Source organism: Zootoca vivipara, chromosome 8, assembly GCF_963506605.1.
Source record: "Zootoca vivipara chromosome 8, rZooViv1.1, whole genome shotgun sequence".
Classification (NCBI taxonomy): domain Eukaryota; kingdom Metazoa; phylum Chordata; class Lepidosauria; order Squamata; family Lacertidae; genus Zootoca; species Zootoca vivipara.
This window is the reverse complement of record NC_083283.1, coordinates 15,536,992-15,559,576: the sequence shown is the minus strand read 5'-3', so window position 1 is coordinate 15,559,576 and position 22,585 is coordinate 15,536,992. Positions and strand designations below refer to the sequence as shown.

General features: G+C 47.6%; 1 protein-coding gene across 1 annotated transcript in view; it reads right to left on the bottom strand.

Annotated features, from left to right (window-relative positions):
• Window positions 1-14,096: 14,096 nt before the first annotated feature.
• Window positions 14,097-22,585, bottom strand: part of EXT1 (exostosin glycosyltransferase 1) — a 258,264-nt gene continuing 249,775 nt past the window's right edge. The window contains exons 9-11 of the mRNA XM_035124490.2: window positions 19,746-19,906; window positions 16,616-16,787; window positions 14,097-14,710 (exon numbers count right to left, since the gene is read on the bottom strand). Coding sequence (XP_034980381.1) covers window positions 14,525-14,710; window positions 16,616-16,787; window positions 19,746-19,906 — 519 coding nt within the window. The 3' untranslated portion in view covers window positions 14,097-14,524. The remainder of the gene's footprint in view (window positions 14,711-16,615; window positions 16,788-19,745; window positions 19,907-22,585) is intronic.

The following is a 22,585-nucleotide window of genomic DNA, read 5'->3' as shown; positions in this document are numbered from 1 at the left end:
ACAGCTAGGGGGGAAAGTGGCTTTGTTGAGAACCAAAAAATTAATAATAGCAAAGACGAGATACGGTATACTCATTGGGGTGAGAGGAATGCAGCCTCTGAAGCGATTTGCAGCTGGATCCACCTCTTCCCTGCCACAGATTGGGCTTTTGGAGACATGGGTTGAGCCGACTATGCAAACCTCTGGGCAGGGGTGGGGCTGGTACAGGCATTCAATGGCCATGCATGGCAGGAGGGCAGTAATTTCCCTTTACTGCCTCCTATCTGAAGATTCAGTGCTCCCTCCTTACCCCAGGGCCTCGTGCTTTGGCTGCCCACTCCCAACAAATCTGATTTGCCATTAATAGAAACTGAGTGACATTGCAGCTGACTCTGGATGTTTGAGTTGTACTGTATCCTGTCTTGCTCAGAGGAGATCCAGTGGAATTAATGGACGTGGCTGGCTTTCTCTCATTCATTTCAGTGGGTCTACACTGAGCAGGACTTAGTTTCGAGATGATCCATTGGCGTTCACATTTCTGCAATTCATAGAAATGCAGAGTTAGAAGGGACCCCGAGGGTCATCTAGTCCAACCCCCTGCAATGCAGGGAACTTTTGCCCAATGTGTGGCTCAAACCCATAACCCTGAGATTAAGAGGCTCATGTTCTATCGACTGAGCTATCAGCTAATGTTCAAATCAAAAACATGGATTGGGCAGAAAGCATCTTCTTCCATTTCAAGTTGGACGTATTTCACTTTCTGTTCCACGCTTACAAATGTGCACGAGCGTTGCATCCCAGACCATAAGGAATTCTCAGTGTCACTTATGATAATGTGCTGTGTGGCAAAAATGTGCATGGCACATCTATTTATTTTTAATTTATTAGCATATTACAAAAGCCAATTTATTCCAGGCAATTTAATATACTGTAGTTCACTGACCCGGCTCAAGAACAACCTGGTTAAAAGGTTGTTACCGAGACAGGACAGCTGCTTCACCTTTCCTTTATTCTAGGATGTGATAAACTCTAAGAACCAGGAAATATTTTTGTACTCTGGTAGGGTACCAGACTGCAAATGATGCGCATTCAGCATCAGCTGTGTTCATTCAACACTGAAACCATTTTAACACTTCAGGCGCTGTTGAAATTGACTAGGCTCAAGGTGTGGGGGGTGGATTTTGGTAATATGGCACCCCCTCCCCATAAATATATTTTTTATTTTCCTTTGGGTGCAATTACCTTTTAATGGATTTTCTCCATAGCAACCTGTATAATATATGTTTATATATTATAAAGAGAGGCAGAGATGAGTCACTGGTGGAAAGTCCTGGGTACCTCCCCCTCCTGCTGTGATGAACTCCCCTCCTCCCTTGTCTCCCAGAACCAGAAGAGGCATGAAATGGGTGGAAGAGAGGTTGGCTGCGTGCTGGCGCAGTCTCCGATTGCTTGGAAAAATCGATTGTCATGAACTGGCAGGACTTTGGGGAGGAGGAAGAGGATCCTGGTGAGAGGTGCAGCTGGGAGTAGGTCACACAAGAGCTAGCTGTCTAGCCAGCACTCACAGGGTGACAGAGGATGGTGAGGGGACAGGGGACAGTTCACAGTAAGCTGAGCAGCGGGACCCCCTCGCCAGAGAGACCCCATCCCCACAAACAGGGAAGGTCCTGAGACATAGGGAACAGCGGGCAGGGCACTCCAGGAATCAGAGGCAGGCCAGGCCCTGCAGCCTAGTTCGCTAGCTGCCCAGGTGGGGAAGGAGGCATGTGATTCCTCAGGTGGGGCAAGCTGAGAGCAGGTGAGGCTCACATGCCAAATCAAGCCCAGGTGCAGACACAATACAAACCTCATCTGGTATTCTCCTTGGACCTTCACTGGTTTCTACTTCGGGATTGACTCCAGACTGTATCCTGACTGATGAACTTCTATCTTGGCTTATTTAGACTGACCCCAGACTGCATTTCCTGATCTTTGGACTTTGCTTGTGAGGATTGGCCTCTGGTCATGGAACTTTGTCTGTCTGCCAGGTAGGCCAGGGGGTCCAGACAGCCATGGAGAGGAGGGGGCTTAGACAGCTGTGAGGAGGTGGGGACTTTCAGTCTCAGCAACTGATTTTCCTGGAGTAAGACCGCCAGGAGCGAGCTACTCTGCTGATTAGGCCTGGCAACTGACCAAATCTGTGGAGATCGTGTTTTTTGCTATGAAGAACTAACTCCAGCTTTGAACTGTGTGATTGCAGACCATCACGCTCCTGTGGCAATAATAACAGTGGCAAACATTTGCATTCAAAGGCAGTATCCAGCTAAATAAATCTCTTAGCGCTAGGATTTCCGCTTGTGCAGTAGAACTTCTCCTCCCTTCTTTCCCCACGCAGCCCCTGAGCCTTCCACAAATCTGATCCAGAAGGTTGAGAGAACCCTCAGAACAGATTTAGGAGCTTTCTGCTTGCACAACAGAATATCTCCTCCCTCTGCACACTTTCTGCATACCTTCAAATCTACTCAGGAGCTTTCTCTCAACCCTCTGGAGAAAATCTGTCGGTGTTGCAACCCCCTCCACCCCAAAAAATTTAGTCCCCTGCCTTAAACAATAATACCTCATGGGTCAGGACAGGGTGGGGACAGTCACAGGGATGAGCCAGGGGTGGGGGGAGGAGGGAGCAGGATAAGTCATCTGTCCAGAGAGAGTGGGGGGAATCACAGGGGAAGGAATGAATACCTGTATGGTTTTTGTATGGTGTTTTTTTGGGGGGTGGTATTATTTTGGTGGTGCCTTTGGGGTTTTGCCTGCCTCACGGGGTTGTTGGTGAGGTGGCAAGGTTTGGCTTTTGGCGGTGGCGGTGGCGGTGGCAGCGGTGGGAACGGGTCCTTGTGGTTTGGCGGGGAGGTCCGGCTTATGGTGGTGGCGGCGGCGGGCGAGGGTCCTGACCTGGCTGACGTTGTTTTGTCAGCGGTGCCGAGGTGTTTTTTTGGGTGGCGCTGCCGAGCAGTGCGGGGTGGGGTCTGGGCCGTGTAGGCAGCGGCAGCGGGGGCTGCGGGGTCTGCTCTGCCTTGCAGATTTTTTTGTTTGGACGGCGAGGTGTGGTTTGTGGGGGTGGCGAGGGGGGTGGGTTGTTTAGTGGGGTGTTTTGCGGCATTTGTTGTGCTCGGCGTATCTCCCATCATCTGGCTTTGAGGGGTAACGCCCGTTTCGGCGGTTATCAAAGACGCAGCTTCTTTTCTATTGGATGCTGCTGGAGTCTTCAGAGCTTCTGCTGGTGACGTCTAACTTGGGCGCCACTTTTTTGTGTGTTTAATCATTATTTTAGGTATGAAAGGTTTGCTTTTTTGGAAAAAAAATTATGCTAGATCCCTCACCGATGGGCATGGAACATTGTGGCCAAATTTGTTACGTTATAGTTCAACGGTTACGGAGAAAGGCTGTGACCTCTGCGCACGCAATGCCTACATTTATATATATATATAGATTGCAATCCTATCCTGCCTTTTCTTCCTCTCCCAAGGAGCTCAAGAGGTCCTACATGGTTTCTCCCACCTCTTTGTTTAATCTGCACAACAACCTTGTGAGGTAGATTAGGCTCACAGGGAGTGACTGGGCCAACGAAAGTGCACTCATAACAAGATCAATCCTAGGGCTTGTGTGAGCAAAATGGCAGCTCTGTTGCCACTTTCAAAGCCTGGGCAACTTGTTTCGGCCAGGATGGGGGAGTGCATGTGTGGTCAGATATGTTTTTTTTGGGTGTGTGTCATATGAATCCTGTTTTATTTTCACTCCCCTGCTCCCTAATGGTTCAAACAGGGTGAAATTTAAGTTCCTCCAGTTCCAGACTGACTTTAAGCCTTATACCAGTTTGGACCATTGGTCCATCCGCCTCAGTATTATCAACACAAACAGGGACTTTTCCAGGCTTTCTTGCAGGGGTTTCCCCCTAGTCCTATGTAGAGATGTCAGGAATTCATCCTGGAGGTGCTCTGCCACTGAGTTATGGCAGGATCTAGCTCTGCCCTTCCCCAGGAAGGTCTAATGTCAGAGTCCATCACAATAGCTCTATTGCTTGGAGCATTCAGTGGCACCACACAGGGTTTCTTTGCCCTGGTTCGCTCCCTGGCATTGCCAAGTAGGCATGGGAAAGACTCTAGTCTGAAACCCCCCAACATTGCTGGCAGAGAGTTTAGACAACACTGGGTTAAAGAGACAAATAATCTGACTTGTTATGAAGCAAGCTTCCTGAATCTTTTATTTAGGGGGAAAGTGTTTCACCCTGTATCCTACCGTGTTTCTCATATTTTAAGACATGTCTTATATATTTTTTTTCCGAAGAAAATAAGCCTATGGCTTATTTTCAGGGGTGTCTAATTTTTTGCCGAGCCACGACTGAGCGGGAACCAGCAAAGGCAGCAGCCCGCCGCCGGCTTGGAGCTCGGCAACGTGCGCGCTGCTGCCTTTGCCAGCTCCCGCTCTGTTGGAGCTCGGCAAAGCGCCGCTGCTACGGTACCTTTGCCGGCTCGAGCTCCAAGCCGGCGGCGGGCTGCTGCTTCGCGGCTTCTCCTCCTCCTCCTTCTCCTCACTGCCGCCTTTTTCGGGCTCCAGCTCCTTCTTCCCCACAGGCTCCTCTGCGGAAGGCCCGTCCAGCAGCTCGGCCTCTGAGTCGCCGCTGCTGCTGCCGCCTCTTTCTCCTTCTCCTCCTCCGCTGCCGGGCTCTCCTCCTCCGGGCCCCTTGTCCTGGGCGGGAAGAGCGGTGGTGGGGTTCTCGGCGGCCGCCAGGCTCTCCTGGGTCTCCTGCCTTCCCGCTCGCCTCACACGCGCGGCGCACGAACAGGCAAGGCGGCGCGCTGGGCCGAAAAGGGGGAGGGAGGGGGGAGGGTGAGCGCAGACGCGCGCGCAGGGGAGGCTCCCTCTCACCGGGCCATGTGCGCGAGAGCGGACCCGGCGGCGAGTCTCGCGAGAGGGGGCAGGGACCAACTCGGCACAGGAGGGGGGGAAGGAACGGATTCCAAAAGCGGTGTCGTTAGAACAATCCTGGTGGTTAAGTCCAACATGGCGGCTCGAGGCCCCCGCATTAAGCCCGCCCTTAGGTGGGGTCGGATGGACCATCCCAGAAGGAGGGTGGAAGTGAAAGTAGTGTCGTGAGTAGTGGCATCGTCATTGCGTCCTTTCGCTTGTGGCAGTATTGTCGAAATTGAGCGGGAAAGCAGCAGCCCGCCGCCGGCTTGGAGCTCGGCAAAGCGCGCACTGCTGCCTTTGCCGGCTTCCGCTCCGTTGGAGCTCGGCAAAGCGCGCGCTGCTGCCCTTGCCGGGTCCTGCTCATGTCTTATTTTTGGGGTATGCCTTATATTTCGCAAGGTCTTGAAAATCCTGCCATGCCTTATTTTTTAGGGATGCCTTAAAATATGAGAAACACGGTACTTTTGTGTTATTTGAAATTAAAAAGGAAAAGAGCAACCACGAGAAGTTAATAATGAGCACAGTTTGACAGAATGGTGCATTATTCCAAGGTTGTTTGGGTGCTGCTTTTTTAAATGGCTCTTAAAGGGCTTTGCATGATTCCTTTAACAAGCAATATGCTTATATGCATGAGTGAAGGAAAGGCATAAAATGGTGGGGTAGAGGAAACTCATGGCCCTCAGTTTTGTGGGACTCCATATCCCATCAGCCATACCCAGCAGGGGCTGAGGATCAAAGGTAATGGGAGATGTAGTCAACCATCACTGGGGGCCAAGGCATCTAGAGGCCCATTTTCTCATGTATGAAATCAGCTCGGCTCCTTCGCCCATTCATTGAGACCTTTTGTCAAGGTATTTCACCACCATCCAGTGTCTCCGTCTTGAGAAGTTAGGTGGGTGGGATCTGGGGAAAGGGCCTTTGCCGCTGCCCTCTTTTGAACCTCAGGCCAAGTCTGTCCTGCTTGCCTGCAGTTTGAACTGTAAATGCTTTAAAGGTAAAGGGACCCCTGACCATTAGGTCCAGTCGTGACCGACTCTGGGGTTGCGGCACTCATCTCGCGTTACTGGCCGAGGGAGCCGGCGTACAGCTTCCAGGTCAGGTGGCCAGCATGACAAAGCCGCTTCTGGCAAACCAGAGCAGCACACGGAAACGCCGTTTACCTTCCCACTTGGAGCAGTACCTATTTATCTACTTGCACTTTGACGTGCTTTCGAACTGCTAGGTTGGCAGGAGCAGGGACTGAGCAATGGGAGCTCACCCCATTGCAGGGATTTGAACCGCCGACCTCCTGATCAGGAAGCCCCAGGCTCTGTGGTTTAACCCACAGCACCACCTACCCGTCATTAATTTCTTACATTATGGTTTTGCTGCCATTTCCGTTATTAGTCAAAGGGTTTGGCACTCAGAGAAGCTCTTCCCTGCTTGGGTGTAATTATTGTTGGGAATACAGACAGTGGTTTTAACATTGTTTTGGGAAGTCAGCTTCAGTAACTAAAAAGATGTGCGTAGGTTTTGTTGCAATAAATCCCCAGAAAGCCCTTTCTGCCCATTTCTTAATAAAAGTGGTAGTGGATTTGGTGTCTGTTTGAAAGCTGGTTATCCTAGCCTCACACTTCCATAATAAAAGCATCCCCCGAGTGGTCTGAGTTAAAAAAAACATGTACTGTCAAGAGCGGGTAGAATTGTTTCATGATCTTCATGGTAGATAGCTACCTTCCCAGCAGCTGTGCATTCGACACATCAAGATAAAATCTTTACAAAAAGTTAAATATTAACTTTTAGGGTGGGGGGACGTTATGATAATATTAAAATTGGAATGAGAAATGGACACGGTATCAGGAGATTGCCAAATGCTTACAAGGCAAGCCAGTAACTCCCTGATCTTGGACATTTGCCATTCGTTTTCTGCCTATTCCCCAGCGAACAGCTCTCCTTCAAAAATGAACTGCATTCACACTGAATCCATGCAAGGAGTATTTAGAAATGAGTTCAACGACAAAAAATGCATTGACCTCCCCCAACTGGTAACTCCTTCGTTTCACTTCATGGAAATTGATTCAAGTTTAGTGTTTCATTCGAGACTGGTCCTTAGATGTAAGGCAAAGGTAAAGGTAAACTGCGGGAGTTTGACCAAACTGCGAGAGGCAGTGGAAGACAGGAGTGCCTGGTGTGCTATGGTCCATGGGGTCACACGACTAAACGACTAAACAACAACACAAAGGTAAAGGAAGCTCTGGACGGTTAAGTCCAGTCAAAGGCGACAATGGGGTTGCGGCGCTCATCTTTCAGGCCAAGGGAGCCGGCGTTTGTCCACAGACAGCTTTCTGGGTCATGACTAAACTGCTTCTGGCGCAATGGGACACTGTGACGAAAACCAGAACGCATGGAAACACTGTTTACCTTCCTGCTGCAGTGGTACCTATTTATCTACTTGCACTGGCGTGCTTTCAAACTGCTAGGTAGGCAGGAGCTGGGACAGAGTAACAGGAGCTCACCCCATTGTGCGGATTCGAACTGTCAACCTTCTGATCGGCAAGCCCAAGAGGCTCAGTGGTTTAGACCACAGCGCCACCCGTGCCCCCTTTTAGATGTAGGATGGCCCAAAAGGAAGAAATGCATCGTGAAAAGAGGGTGCAAGAGATGATTCATTTGAATAAAATTTGCATTTGCTAATTCATATTCCTAGATGCAAATATAAAAATGGTTATGATAAATAGAAGTACGATACACCTGACCATAGTGGGGAAAACGAATAAGCTGGTCTGTGTGCCCATTCAATCTTGCTTAACTGCTGATAGTCAACTTAAGACCCCAGTTTCTCATCCTTACCTTTCATCCAGTCTTGGACAGAGAGTTCTTCAAAGGAAGGACATCTTCAAATACAGGCTCCCAAGAGCCTTTCAAGCAGAGGACTTAATTAGATGTGTGGAAATGATCCACACACAAAATATAACACTGGGGGCAAACAAGCTCTAAGCTAACTGGAGTCGGTGGCAATTATTTTGGAATATGATGTCTTAGGTTTGAGTAGTGGCACTTCAAACTTTTAGGTGGAAGTCAACGGGTTTTATTGCTTACTTTTACAAGTCCTATTGCAGGCAACTCCCCATTTACGTGCGTTCAAGGCACACACGACTGCACACATGCACATCACCACGAACCAAGAAGTGGTGTGAAAAGGGGCAAAAACGGCCCTAATTCCCCACCCCATCTATTTAGTCGTTGTCAGGAACCTCGTGAGTTGAAAAGCCATTCCGTTGGCAAAAATTGTCGCACGCAATCAAAAAAGGGAAAAGGCGTGCTACTTCTCTTTGCAACTGAACATGCACAAAAGGGTTTCTTTGTGCGCAACCCAAGTTGAACAGCTCTGCAAAGCACACAAGAGCGAGGGACGTGTTGAATGGAGGGCAGCTCGGTCTCTAAGCTCCATGCTACCGTGTTTCCCCCTTTTTAATACGTAGTCATAAAGTAAGCCATGGCAGGGTTTTTAAGCATTTGAGAACTATTAGACATACCCCGAAAATAAGCCATACTTCCGCGCGCCCCAGCCAGCTAGCGGGACCCAGCACGCCGGCCGCGACAGGAGGAGGAAGCCTGCCGGGTCAGGTCGGCGCCTGTAAGCGGCGGCGGCTGCTGCAGCGCCGATAAAGTGCGCAGCAGTGCCGCACGGAGCACGAGCAGCAGGAGGAAAGAGAGAGAGAGGCTTGTTGCTTGTGGCCGGAATAGGGGACAGCAGCTTGGAGCAGCCCGTTAACGGGAACAGCTGCTGCTGCTGCGGCAGTTTGCTGGGCGAAGAGGGGGGAATTCCATTGCCGAGGCTGAGCCCGGGAAAACGTGTGGAAGGGCGGCAGCGTGCGCGCGTGGCTGCTGACGAGGCCAGTGCGCGCCAAAGCGGGAAGCTGCAGCGAGGGCTGCCAAAGCGGAAGGAGGAGACAGCGGCCACAGCAGCAGCAGCGCGGAGGAACAGGGAAGCTCTGTTTCCCTCTGGCATTTGTGTCTGGGAACTGGTGGCTGCAGCGCTGAGCGCGCCAAGCGCCCTGCCGGGCCGGGTGGAGTGCCTAAGCCAGCGGCCTCCCCCTGGCCCGGCCAAGGAGGCCTGCCTCCCCGCCGCCCAGAACTGGCGGATGCAGCGTGGAGCGCGCCAAGTGCTCCACAGCGCCAAGCACTTGGAGCGCCCTGTCGGTCCGGGCGGAACGCCTGAGCCAGCGGCCTCCGCCTGGCCCTGCCAAGGAAGTCTGCCTGCCTCCCCCCGCCCGGAACTGGCGGCTGCAGCTTGGAGCGTTGGAAAAGACTCCTGGATGAAGCCCTCTCTCCAGGCAGAAGAGAAGCTGGGGGTTTGTGAGTTGACCCCAGGGCAGAAGAATCGTGGGCAGCGTGGAGGGATGCAGAATGAAGTCGGGCAGAGCAGCGTCAATTGCACCTGCTTGCTGGTTTGCTTTGCCCTCTTCTGCTTTGCACTAAGCAGCAAAGGGCTTGAAAATGGGGACTAGTTAAAGGAAGTTTATTTTTTGCACAGCAGGTTGCTCTTACACTCACATGAGCAGAGCCAGTAAAAATAAGTTGGCAATCCTGCTGTTGCACTGTAGTCTAACAATATGTTTTGAGTTGTACTTTTGCAAGGTACAAGTAGGGTTACCATTTTTCCTCCTTTTTCTTCTTGATTAATCCCCAGGACCACCATTTATGAGATAATTTTATTTCCGTTCCTAGTCCCAAGTACAAGATAGATGCTTGTGACATCCATTTTGAAGTATGGTAAATGATACTGTGTTTTTATACATGAGTACAAAATTATCTCCTAAATTCTGCTTCATTTCTTTGCCATGAGAAGTTTTGGAAACTCTGCAACTGGCTTCCCTTTAGAATGGTTTGCTGGGCTGATCATTGCACAGGATCCAGCACAAAACTCAATTGTCTACCTAAAGACAACTGAGAAATCATACAGACAGATGTGCTCAAAATACTTGGTCAACTGGAGTGCCTGGTTCCTCAATAATAAAACATACCATAATAAAAACCATACTGGTAATAAAAAAATAAGACACCCCACCAAAAATAAGACACCCTGTGTTTTTTTGAGAGAGAAAAGTTATAAGACGGTGTCTTAAAAAAGGGGAAACACGGTAGAGCTCTCCATACAATCCGGATCCGCCCTGCCACATAAACCAACCAGATCGCCAACTTGCCCCACTGTTGCAAGCGTCTTTCCCTCTAATGGGGACACTGCTGGCTGGATGCCTTTAGAATGGGGATATTTGCTTGGGAGCAAATTCCTGAATCTGGGGCAGCCTTTTCCAAGGTTGTCTGCGAGACGCATATTTGCCGAGGCAGTCGGATGTGTCTTGGAAACGTGCTACAAAGGAGAAAATGCCCTGTACCTTCCTGAAATCATCCTGGAGTTAAGCCGTTTATTGTCTTTTATTTAATTAGCTATCTGTAAACAGAAAGAATGGTGAAGGGTATTCACATGTAGGAAGCCAAATTCATTATTTTAGCTATTCACTGTAGGGGGCAGGGACTATGCCAAGCCACGTATCAGAGATAAACAGCTCCCATAATTTGACGAGCTCACACATATTTTGCATCGCTGCGAAGATCTCTTAGGGCACAGTGATGTGTTGCAGTTCAAGTATTCTGTGGCCTGATGCTAAGCACCTTTCTTTACTCGCAGAGAAGAAGCCAAATCATTTTCAGTTGAGCTTACTTCCAGGTAAACTGCAGCAGAGTAGAACAGTGCCCTAAGAAAATCTAAAGGTAAAGGTACCCCTGACCGTTAGGCCCAGTCGCAGACGACTCTGGGTTTGCGGTGCTCATCTCACTTTGCTAGCCAAGGGAGCCGGCGTACAGCTTCCAGGTCATATGGCCAGGATGACAAAGCCGCTTCTGGTAAACTAGAGCAGCGCATGGAAACGCTGTTTACCTTCCCGTCGGAGCGGTACCTATTATCTACTTGCACTTTGACGTGCTTTCGAACTGCTAGCTTGGCAGGAGCTAAGAAAGTCTGTTGTTGTTTAGTCGTTTAGTCATGTCCGACTCTTCGTGACCTCATGGACCACTGCACGCCAGGCACTCCTGTCTTCCACTGCCTCCTGCAGTTTGATCAGACTCATGTTTGTAGCTTCGAGAACACTGTCCAACCATCTCATCCTCTGTCACCCTCTTCTCCTTGTGCCCCCCCCATCTTTCCCAACATCAGGGTCTTTTCCAGGGAGTATTGGAGCCTCAGCTTCACGATCTGTCCTTCCAGTGAGCACTCAGGGCTGATTTCCTTCAGAATGGATAGGTTTGATCTTCTTGCAGTCCATGGGACTCTCAAGAGTCTCCTCCAGCACCATAATTCAAAAGCATTGATTCTTCGGCGATCAGCCTTCTTAATGGTCCAGCTCTCACTTCCATACATCACTACAGGGAAAACCATAGCTTTAACTATACGGACCTTTGTCAGCAAGGTGATGTCTCTGCTTTGTAAGATGCTGTCTAGGTTTGTCATTGCTTTTCTCCCAAGAAGCAGGCATCTTTTAATTTCGTGACTGCTGTCACCATCTGCAGAGATCATGGAACTCAAGAAAGTAAAATCTCTCACCGCCTCCATTTCTTCCCCTTCTATTTGCCAGGTGGTGATGGGACCAGTGGCCATGATCTTAGTTTTTCTGATGTTGAGCTTCAGACCATATTTTGAGCTCTCCTCTTTCACCATTATTAAAAGATTCTTTAATTCCTCCTCACTTTCTGCCATTAAGGTGGTGTCATATCTGAGGTTGTTGATATTTCTTCCAGCAATCTTAATTCCGGCTTGGGATTCATCTAGTCCAGCCTTTCGCATGATGAATTCTGCATATAATTTAAATAAGCAGGGAGACAAAATACAGCTTTGTTGTACTCCTTTCCTAATTTTGAACCAATCAGTTGTTCCATATCCATAAGAAAGTCTAGTCAGAAGCAAATCCTGATGCGTTTAATGGGGCTTAAATCTTTAGAGAATGTGCAGGCGGTTGCTTTGTGAGTTGGAATGTTAGCAACAGTGTTGACAAACACGTTGAAATCAAGAGAAATAGAGACAGATATTGTGAAGAAAAACTTTTTTAAAAAAAAAAAAATCAACTAGCCCCAAAGTAGGAAAGAAGCCCTGGAAGACAGACGGTTGAATGACAAAGGTGTGAAAGGAGCAGAGGATAGGGAGATTGCAGAAAAAACGGAAAGAATTATTTGAGGAAGAGTTTGGAGTTACCTTATTCAGACATAATTATAAACTATATTTATTGGCTTTTGTGCTCTCTGCCCCCCAACATTGCCCCAAGGAGACTGAAAGCTTACCCCCCCCCAACTAACCAGTTAAGCACTATGTCCAAACCCTAAACTGTGAGTAGCTTAAATATCCATTTTGTTTTTCATATTCACAGTCCTTTTTTGCCTCAGAATATACCTTTACTCTTTGTCAACCTCGTTTATCAGACCATCTAGCTCAGTCCTGTCCCCTGTATCCTGACTGTCAGTGGCAGTCTAGGATTTAAGAGAGGGCATGCCTGCCTAGCCCTACCCCTGGAGATGTTGGGGGTTGAACCTGCAATGTTCTGCATGTAAAGCAGATGCTCTAACCATTGAGCTACAACCTTTTCCCATCCCACCCAACAAGAAGAGTAGATGCTACTTGGCCGTGAGTCCTGGAGGACCTGCTCCCCACCTTGAAGGCCCACCTGTTCTGGGACAACGGGGCCCAGACTAACTCCAACTGCAGAAGCTGAAGCTGCTGAACAGACTATCAGACTTGGGGGTTGTTTGGGTTTTGTTGTTTTTGCGGGGGTGATCGTAGTTGCTTGGCAGGGGGTTGGACTGGATGGCCCTTGTGGTCTCTTCCAACTCTATGATTCTATGCTGTTGGCATTTTGTATCTTTATCTTTATGTGGAAACTGTTGAGTTTGCTTTTGTGTTTTTCATGTTTTATTGTGTACTAGCTGTACCCTGCCACATGTTGCAGTGGCCCCTCCTCCCCCTAATCGGCCAGCAGATCCCTGTGACCCCCCTTCCTGTACCCCCTCCTCCCCCCACCCCTCGGTTCCTCCCTGTGACTCCCTCCACCCCTGGGGCGGGCTGGTGGTGGGTCGGTTGATGGGGAGTGGGCGGGATTGTGGCAGTATTTTTCTCGTAGGTGAGTTTGATTTCCACTGGAGGGTGCAGTTTTTTTAATAGAAACCCAGGTTTTTTACCTGCCCTAGGTGTGTTCTGTCCTATGTACGTGCATGGAAACACTCCTGCAGCCACATGTGAGGTTGTGGCCAAATTTGAGGCCAATCAGGTAAGCGGTTTTGGAGAAAAGGGAGCCAGTGTGGTGTAGTGGTTAAGAGCAGTAGACTTGTAATCTGGGGAACCGGGTTCGCGTCTCCGCTCCTCCACATGCAGCTGCTGGGTGACCTTGGGCTAGTCACACTTCTTTGAAGTCTCTCAGCCCCACCCACCTCACAGAGTGTTTGTTGTGGGAGAGGAAGGGAAAAGGAGATTGTTAGCCACTTTGAGACTCCTTAGGGTAGTGATAAAGCGGGATATCAAATCCAAACTCTTCTTCTTCTTCTTCTTCTTCTTCTTCTTCTTCTTCTTCTTCTTCTTCTTCTTCTTCTTCTTCTTCTTCTTCTTCTTCTTCTTCTTCTTCTTCTTCTTCTTCACAAACATGGACCCTCTACATTTTTATGTATATAAGATGACTACTTTCTTACGTTGCAGTTATGTATGCCCCCCCCCCCAAAGTATTAAGCTGGCTTGAACATGGTTTGAACTGCGGAAAATCCCATTTGTTTACTAGAGGGTTACCATATTTTCTACTTCCTGCCAGGCTGTTCTTCCTGTTGGTGGAATGGGCTCCCTCTGGCATAGTGCAAGACCTCTCCCCAAGAGATCTCACTGAAGGGGGTAAATATGGTGGCTATTATTTTACCTCCAGCACCACATATACACGAGGAGCACACTGCTATCGACCTCTTGCCCTGCTTGTGGTCTTCCCATGTGGCCAGCCATGATGGGGCGCAGGATCCTAGAATAAATGGAACTTTTAATCTGACCCAGTAGGGCTCTTATGTTTTTATCCATTTCCATTAACACCCTTGCCCCACCCCATGATTTTCTTCTTGTCGACAAAATCAAAAACAACCCTTCCACCTACACACCGGGGGGGTCGGGGGTGGGGTGGGGACTTTTTATAAGGATGAAGCCTGTCGACCTTCAACACAACAACCGACACAATTCTGATTAAAGAAAGAACTCTGTTTTTAATAGGGTTTTTTTATCATTAAAAAAGTTTAAACCTGCATAGCAATCATTTCAAAAAATAATTATTTAATGTTCCATAATGAAACTGTACACAACCTAGTCTTGAGCGACCTGCAGCCCGTGAGGTGGTTTTCGAAGCTGTCCAGCACAAAGAGTCTGTTTTTTTCCCCCCTTTGGAGTTGGCATTTCCCACTAGCGTGTCAAGAGGGTTTGTGTTTTGTTCTTGGTTGGGAGTCTGGCTCCGTGAGTCAGCGGTGGGCTTGTGCCGGGCTATGTGAACAGTCCGCTTAACCCCCCCCTCTCCCTCTCGCCCCCTGCCCCAACCCCTTTCAGCAGGGCTCCTCAAAGTCGTTCAATGTCTCGATATTTCTTCCTTAGGATGGAGACTTGGTCTTTAAAGAGTACGGGGTCGAGCCTCATCTGAGAATGGGTCAGCGGCATATAGCCAAACCAGCTGGCAAAAGTGTTCATGCAGCTCTGCCTCTGAGCAAAATGGTCTGGGTCGGCCCACCGAGAAGCCCTGGAGGTCTGTGAGGAGAAATCAAGCAAACGGGGGTCAAGGATAGGCCTGCAGTGTTCAATTAATCTCACATAACCCTCCGCAAAAACCAAACCATTAAAATTGACTTAAAAGATGTCCCAACAATTAATTAAGTGAGCAGCAGATTAAAATAAAATAATACAGTAGTAGAAAGTGCTTATGAAAACTGCATCTAGAGGCACAGTTGGTTTTACCTCACACTTTAAATAATAATTAATAATAATAATAATAATAATAATAATTTCGGCTACTTTTTGATACTGGAAACCAGCCAACTTCAAACTAATGTTTCACTATCCATACCATTTAGGGGCAAAAACTCTGGTTATGATAAAATGGAAGCAGATGTTCCCAAACTCCTCCTCGCAGCGGCGCTCTTTCTTGTAGTGCTTAAACCATGGTTTAATGTTACTTGTAAAGTACAGTGGTACCTCTACTTACGAATTTAATGCGTTCCGAACACACATTTGTAAGTCGGAAAAAATTGTAAGTCGAATCCCATAGGAATGCATTGGAGAAAAAATTCGTAAGTCGAAGCAACCCTATCTAAAAATTCGTAAGTAGAAAAAATCCTATCTAAACCGCATCCAAGATGGCGGACGGAGCTCCATTCGTAAGTAGAAAAATTTGTAAGTAGAGGTACCACTGTATAACACAGGGAAGTAGCCAGGCACATGCTCACTCAAGGGGCATTTTGACCCACTAAGTCTTAAAAACTAATGCCATTTTTTTTAAAAAAAAGAGTGCTGCCCATGAAAATAATTCTAAATTAATTTACTAGCTCCCAAGCAAAGGCTAAAACCGGTGTGTGATCAGTGACGTCTTATCTGTGGGCAGCTCCCAAAAGCCAGAAAAGAAAAGGCTGCTTGCCAAGAAGGAACCGCACATTGCATCCCCACAGTTAATGCAAGCTGCTGAATCGTTTTGGGGTGGCAAAGAAACAATTCTGAAGTGATCTTCTTGTTTTCTTATGGGAAGTCACTTGAAAGAATAATTTCAAAAATAGAACATCACATCTGTCACAGCACAATTTGAGAACATTCCTCCTCTCAGACCATGACGGCTTCGAGTTATTTTTTGAACAGCACAAATATTTCATTGTTCTATATGTATCTATATATTTATATACCTTGTTTTTCAGCGTTTTAAGACCATAAGGTGTTAGGACTTTTATTATAGATTTGTAAATGGTCTCCCACTTGGCAGCAGTTTAGAGGCAAAGTGGCCTTTATCAGCTGGAAGAGAAACTGCAGAAGACTAAAGCAGGTACACGTGCGTAGAGAGGGGCTTTTCGTGGACTAGAAACTTGCTCAGGCTTTTTGATTTTGCAGGCGATACGGCTCTCCTAAATGATAACATGCTAACTGACAAGTATACAAGCCCTCTATCATATTGACGGAAGCATGGCTTTGCAGGATAGATTTACCTGAGAACTGCGGTTAACATGTTCACATGATCCAAGCCATCACAATCCTGTATTACTAGATCGTGCTATTAGTTTTAAAAAGTAGCCAAGATGAGATGCAATATTCTGTCTACATGTTTGCAGACAACCTGACAATAAAACTTGGAATTATTCTGATTAATAACTAATTTTATGCTACCCTTCATCTGAGGACCATTGGGCGGTTTACAATATAAATCTACAAAAACACACAATATAGTTAACAAAGCAAAACAAAAAATAAGCCCTTCTTTAAAAGGACATATAGATTGTTTACTTAGCAAAAGGCCTGGGGGGTGAGGAGCAAGTCTCTTGGTATAGCATGCTAGGTGGCTTACTCTGAATGTGTGAACTGAACCTATTTTTTAAAAAAGTGTTTGGTTATATAAAGGGGGGGTGCCGTATGTATATCGCTGCAAGAAGGTTAAAGCTGGCTCTAGACACATACCTGTCCCATCATGGTTTCCTTATACTGTTTTTTCTGTGTCACTTTGATTGGTGGCAATTTTGTCACAGCCGACGCTAAAAAGTTCATCAAAATGTCCTCGCAGTTGGCCAATTGGTCCACCATGTTCTTCAGGCTGGCAGGCAAGAAATGAGTGTACAGGTAGTGATAATATCTGTAAGAAAAACCCAACAGAGTCCCGTCAGTGAGGATCGGATGAGGCCATCCTTTGCAGATTTACCTGGAGTTAAGCCCTGCTGAACTTGGGGATAGGAACATGCGCACATCCATCCTTAATGGTGCATTTTAGGGGACAGTGAATGACAATACATTTTCAGGCCATAGGGATACGTAGGAAACCTCGTTATACCAGGTTAGGGTAGCAATACATTCAGCCGAGGCTTGTGCACTCTGACTTCCAATGGTTCTCCAGGTCATCAGGAAGAAACTGACAGATCTTCAATCTTGGACTTCCTGTTTGCAAGCAACCTGCTCTACCACCGAGTTACAAACCCTCCCCATACTGGGGGCAAAGAGTCCACAGTCCATCCTCTACAATTTGAGGAATCAGAGGTGGAAACATGTTTGATATATATAGGGGACCAAGAAGTACACTTTGTGGACATGATGTGGGGTAGGTTTATTTGACCATGGGCTACCAGTTGTGGACCCCTAAGGAAATCTGATGATCTGCCCTAAAATCTATTCTCCTATGTGCCTGCCCAAAAAATGAGATTTTGCCTGAATCTGTCCTGGGCCCATTGTTATTCAACATCTTTATAAACGACTTGGGCGAAGGAATTGGGGGGGGGGGATGCTTATCAAATTTATAGATGACACCAAACTGGGAGAGATAGCTAATGCCGCAGAAGACAGAATCTGGATTCAAGATGACCTGAACAGATTGGAGAACTGGGCCCAAACTAACAATACGAATTTCAATAGGGACATATGTGAGGTTCTGCACTTAGGCAGGAAGAACCAGATCTACAATGGGGGACATCTAGATGGTACATGTGAAAAAGATCTATGGGTCTTAGTAGACCAGAAGCTTAGCTTGATGCAGCAGTAGCAAAAGTTAATGCTATTCTAGGTTGCATCAACAAAAGCATAGGGCCCAGATCAAGGAAAGTAATAGAACCTGTGTCCAGTTGTGGGTGCTACAATTTAAGAAGGATATTGACAAGCTGGAATGTGTGCAGAGGAGGGCAAGCAGGATGACCAAGGGTCTGGAAACCAAGCCTTATGAGGAACAGTTGATTCTAGGAGGCTTGCTTGGCTGTTCAAAGGCGAGGGAAGTCAGAAAACAATGACTCGTTTAAAACCAAAACGAGGCTTCCTTTGGTGGCTCTGTTCTTTTGCAATCTCAATAAACAAAGATGACTATTTCCAAACAACTCTGATTCACTAGGACCATACTGGCTCCCTACAAAGCTGGCTAGTTTAGCATCTTTGATGGTCAGCCAACTCAAACCTTCTCTTGCTGGGGACATGTCCTTCCTTCCTTGATGCCAAGGGGTGTTTTGGCTTAGGCCTTTTGAAGAATTTGGGGGCACTTTTGAAGTCTATTGAAGCCCATGAAAGGGAACAGTTAGGCTGCTTCTATAATACGAGCAGCATGAAAGAGATTCAGAAAAACACAATAATTACCGGACCCTGAATTAAAGTCATCTATGAAACAAACTCGAACTCTAATCCTTCCAGAATCTCGTTTGGTGTTTTAACAAGAAATGCTGTTAAAAACAACAACTAGCTAACAGGAAAGGAAGAGATAGAGATGAGAAAATATTTTCAGGGCCTAGCTACATCACGGTTCCACCTAAATACCAATCTTTACCTATCAATAATAACAGGTGAACAAACTAGAGCATCTTGAGCGTGTAAAGCAGGCACCCCCAAACTCCAGATATTTTGGCCTACAACTCCCATGATCCCTAGCTAACAGGACCAGTGGTGGTGGAAAATGGGAATTGTAGTCCTATATTACCTGAAGGAGTGTCTCCATCCCCATTGTTCAGCCCGGACACTGAGATCCAGCGCCAAGGGCCTTCTGGCAGTTCCCTCACTGCGAGAAGCAAAGCTACAGGGAACCAGGCAGAGGGCCTTTTCGGTGGCGCCCGCCCTGTGGAACGCCCTCCCATCGGAGGTCAAGGAGATAAACAACTACCTGACATTTAGAAAACACCTAAAGGCAGCCCTGTTTAGGGAAGTTTTTAATCTGTGATATTTTAATGTATTTTTGTATTTGTTGGAAGCTGCCCAGAGTGGCGGGGGAAACCCAGCCAGATGGGCGGCATATAAATAATAAATAATACTAATAATAATAGTCCAAAACATGTGGAGGGGCGAAGTTTGGGGATGCCTGGTGTAAAGGCTATTTTCCCCTCACCAACCATAACCAGCTCTCCCAGTTTTTCAATGGGTCTTCTGAGGGCAGTCTTCCTAAACCCACAAAATTCTGGTCACTCTTATGGTAAAACAAGGCTGATTTCTTGCGATGGCCCAGTAGGTGCTTGTGGTGTGAAGAATTGCATTGTGGGAAGCAAGGCACTGTAGGGTGCACACAAGGATGTACAGAGGCATCCATCCTTGGATACCAGTTGCAGCATTTAGCTGCTGCAGCAATTAGTGGAGATCTTGAAGGCCAGGGCAGCTGTAGCAGCAATAAGGGGCATCTTTAAGGCCAGGGAAGTTATGGCGAAACTCTGCCCCTTCACATCTCGTTGAACTACAACTCCCATCTTTGGCCTTGCTGGCTGGGGCCGATGGGAGCTGGAGTCCAGCAACTTCTACAGTGCCACATGCCCCCTATTCCAGGACTAGGGCCTGCTCACATTTCACTAAATTGGGAGGGTTTGGGGTGAATGTTGGAATCAGGAGTAGGATGCAGGACTCCACATTCTCTTCTCCTGTCCCACCCGCCTGACATGCGCCAATTCATCTGCCCATTTTGGAATTATGTGTGGCAGTCAGGTTAATATGTGTTGTCTTAAACACATCTCCCAAAGCCCTGATTAAACAAGAGTTTCTCCAAGCAAATGCAGGAATGCACCGAAGCTTTTTTAAAAAAATATAAAAAAGTCTCCTCTTGCCGAGACTGGTTTCAAACAGATGTGACGCTCCCGATTCTTACTTGTGGTAGATAGCAGCTCCAGTCAATACCATGGAATAGTCATTAGTCCATTTGGATGTGTAGCCCCATCGCTCCTTAGTGTTGTCCCAAAAATGGCTGCGGGCAGGGTAGCCCACGATCCTCTCCGGGAAACTCTGCCAAACTGTAAAGGCAAAATCCACCTGCAGGCAAGGGAAGCAAACAGAACATATGTGGCAAGCGGTAATCAAACAGCCTCAAAAATGTCAGCAAAACAAAATATTACCTTTCCCACTAATTCATAATTTGCAATCTTGGGAACTGTTGCAAAACATTAATTCTCTGTATTCATCAGTAAATTAAACTGACTGCTTGACATTTTGCCCTGTAATTATGCACATTTTAATGTTTTCCTGTTAACAGGAGTCTAGAGCTCCAGAGAATCGCATTAACATTTTGCAGGCGCGACTCGTGCAAAGCTAAAGTTTGCAACTGGTAGAGAATCTGCGTGCCGTGCGGGAATTGCATGTTTATTGGTGTGAACAAGAAAGCCAATGCTTTAAACCATTTTCATTGAAGGGCTCGGGTGGGGGTGGCGAAGTGTTCTTGTTTCCTTCCGCTGAAAATGTCAATTTTCTATTCTCTCCATTCAGCTAAAAGTAAGCTCCAGAAATCCTCAACCCCCCCCCCCACCGCCCTGTTCGAAAACTGCTTGAAGCAAGGAGGCAAGGCAGATTGTGAACACTGAAAGTCCGACTACAAATACCATGGTGCACTCCTGTGGCTGACTTCCTATGAGAAATGAGGGTCTCACAGCATCTTTGCTGAAGAGGTGGATTATGGGAGATTCAGCGCACTGAACCACAAACAAGAATGCTTCAAATTAAGGTGTAGCAATAAGGGCCTATGTTTGCACCAGACATAGAACATAAAGCTTTTAAAAAGGTAGAGTAAGCATGGCTTGCTTTCCTTGTTGCAGTTATTATCAGATCCTTAGGAATGGAAAGCTGTCTTGGGGAAGTGAAGAATGGCACACCCCCTGAAATATGCAGCTTTTAGGCACGTCCCAAAACTTTTAAGTATTTCCATTCGGAAGGCAGTTCAGGCAGAACGTTCATGCTGCAACTCTGATCGCATCCAAATCATCCTGTCAAGGAGCCAAAGGTCACCTTATGGCTGTCAGCTCTAAAATCTGGCATCTGTTTCCTCGAAAAGAAAAGTAGGAGGGGGAGTGGCCGGGTGAAAGGCAAGGAATGCTGCGCCCATGCTAAATGATGAATCCAGGTCAAGGGCGAGTCGTGGGCCATCACAACCTCCTCTCTCTAGTGTTCCAATTCTCCCTACCATCTAGGGCAGAGGTGGGCAACCTGTGGGACTTGGCATTATTTCAAAAGCAATGGGTTCAGACCTCTGGCAACAGCGACCTGTCCCTCCCCTGGCAGCGAAGCGCGTGGAAAAAAGAGAGAAAAGGAATGTAGCCAGAACACCCATTTTTGGCTCCGGTGCTGCCCCACACTGCCCTAACAGCTGACCAATAATAATAACAACAACAACAACAACAACAACAACAACAACAACATTAAAAACTTCCATAAACAGGGCTGCCTTCAGGTGTCTTCTAAAAGTCTGGTAGTTGTTGTGGGAGGGCGTTCCACAGGGCAGGCGCCACCACCGAGAAGGCCCTCTGCCTGGTTCCCTGTAACTTGGCTTCTCGCAATGAGGGAAATGCCAGAAGGCCCTCGGCGCTGGACCTCAGTGTCCAGGCAGAACGATGGGGGTGGAGATGCTCCTTCAGGTATACTGGGCCGAGGCCGTTTAGGGCTTTAAAGGTCAGCACCAACACTTTGAATTGTGCTTGGAAACAGAACCCCGCAGCTTCCGTATCGATTTTCTAGGTGGGTCAGGAAGCACTTTTCACCACGAGGGATCAATTCCCCCCTAGGCAAAGCCATGCCAGTGGTGGGAGGGGAGAGAGGCAAAAGGGGGCGGGGCAACTCGAGCCCCCATCTAGAAAAGCAAGAGGCACTGTTCAGAGTCCAAGGACACACTCCGGCCAGAATTAAAAAACATTTGGAGTGGGAAGCAAGGATTGGCGGTGCCTTGGGGAGAGTTCGAAAGGGTCGGGCGGTTGGCCTTCGGGGCGACACCATATCCCTTCCCATGTCAGTTCTGGAGCTTCTTCCATCGATTGTGACCCCATGGTGTTACCTCCAGCATCCCACTGGGACTAAATTAGGGTTAGGGGCGTAGTTGAGGTTTTGCGGGACTGCTGCATGCTAGTGTGGAAGTTGGATTTGAGTGCCACCTGCCTCCCCCAGGCGCCGTGCAAAACGACTGCCGACTCCCATTGCGGAAGATCGACACGAGCCTCACAGCTCACTTTAATCATTTCCCTCCGAAGCGGATGCAATACAGATTATCTGGCATGGGTGGCGGAGAAAACAACCTACCACCTACTGGCCTCTGCCACCTGCTCCCCCTCCCTCCCCATCAGCCCACACAGATTTCTAATTACGAGACTCACACATGTCCCTCCCAGTATGGGAGATGGAACTTTGGACTCTCACCCAGAGGAATGAAAAGGCTTAATATTTCATTTCATTATGAATGAAAAGGGCAAAACCTTCATTAACGATAAAAGATGAAAGAACAGAACAAAACCATTTGGGGCTTTCCCCCCCCTTCCAGGTTTTTATCATTCAGATTTGAAAGCAGGTTTCAAACTGGAGACTACTGTCAAATGTTAAATTGGGCAATAATAGGCCACTTGCTTTCATGGGTTTTGTGTGTGTGTGTGCATGCCAGGCATGGAATTCAAGAAATTTAAAAGCAGCCTCTCTTAACCTGCGGCATTCCAGATGTTTTGGACTGCATAGTCAGGG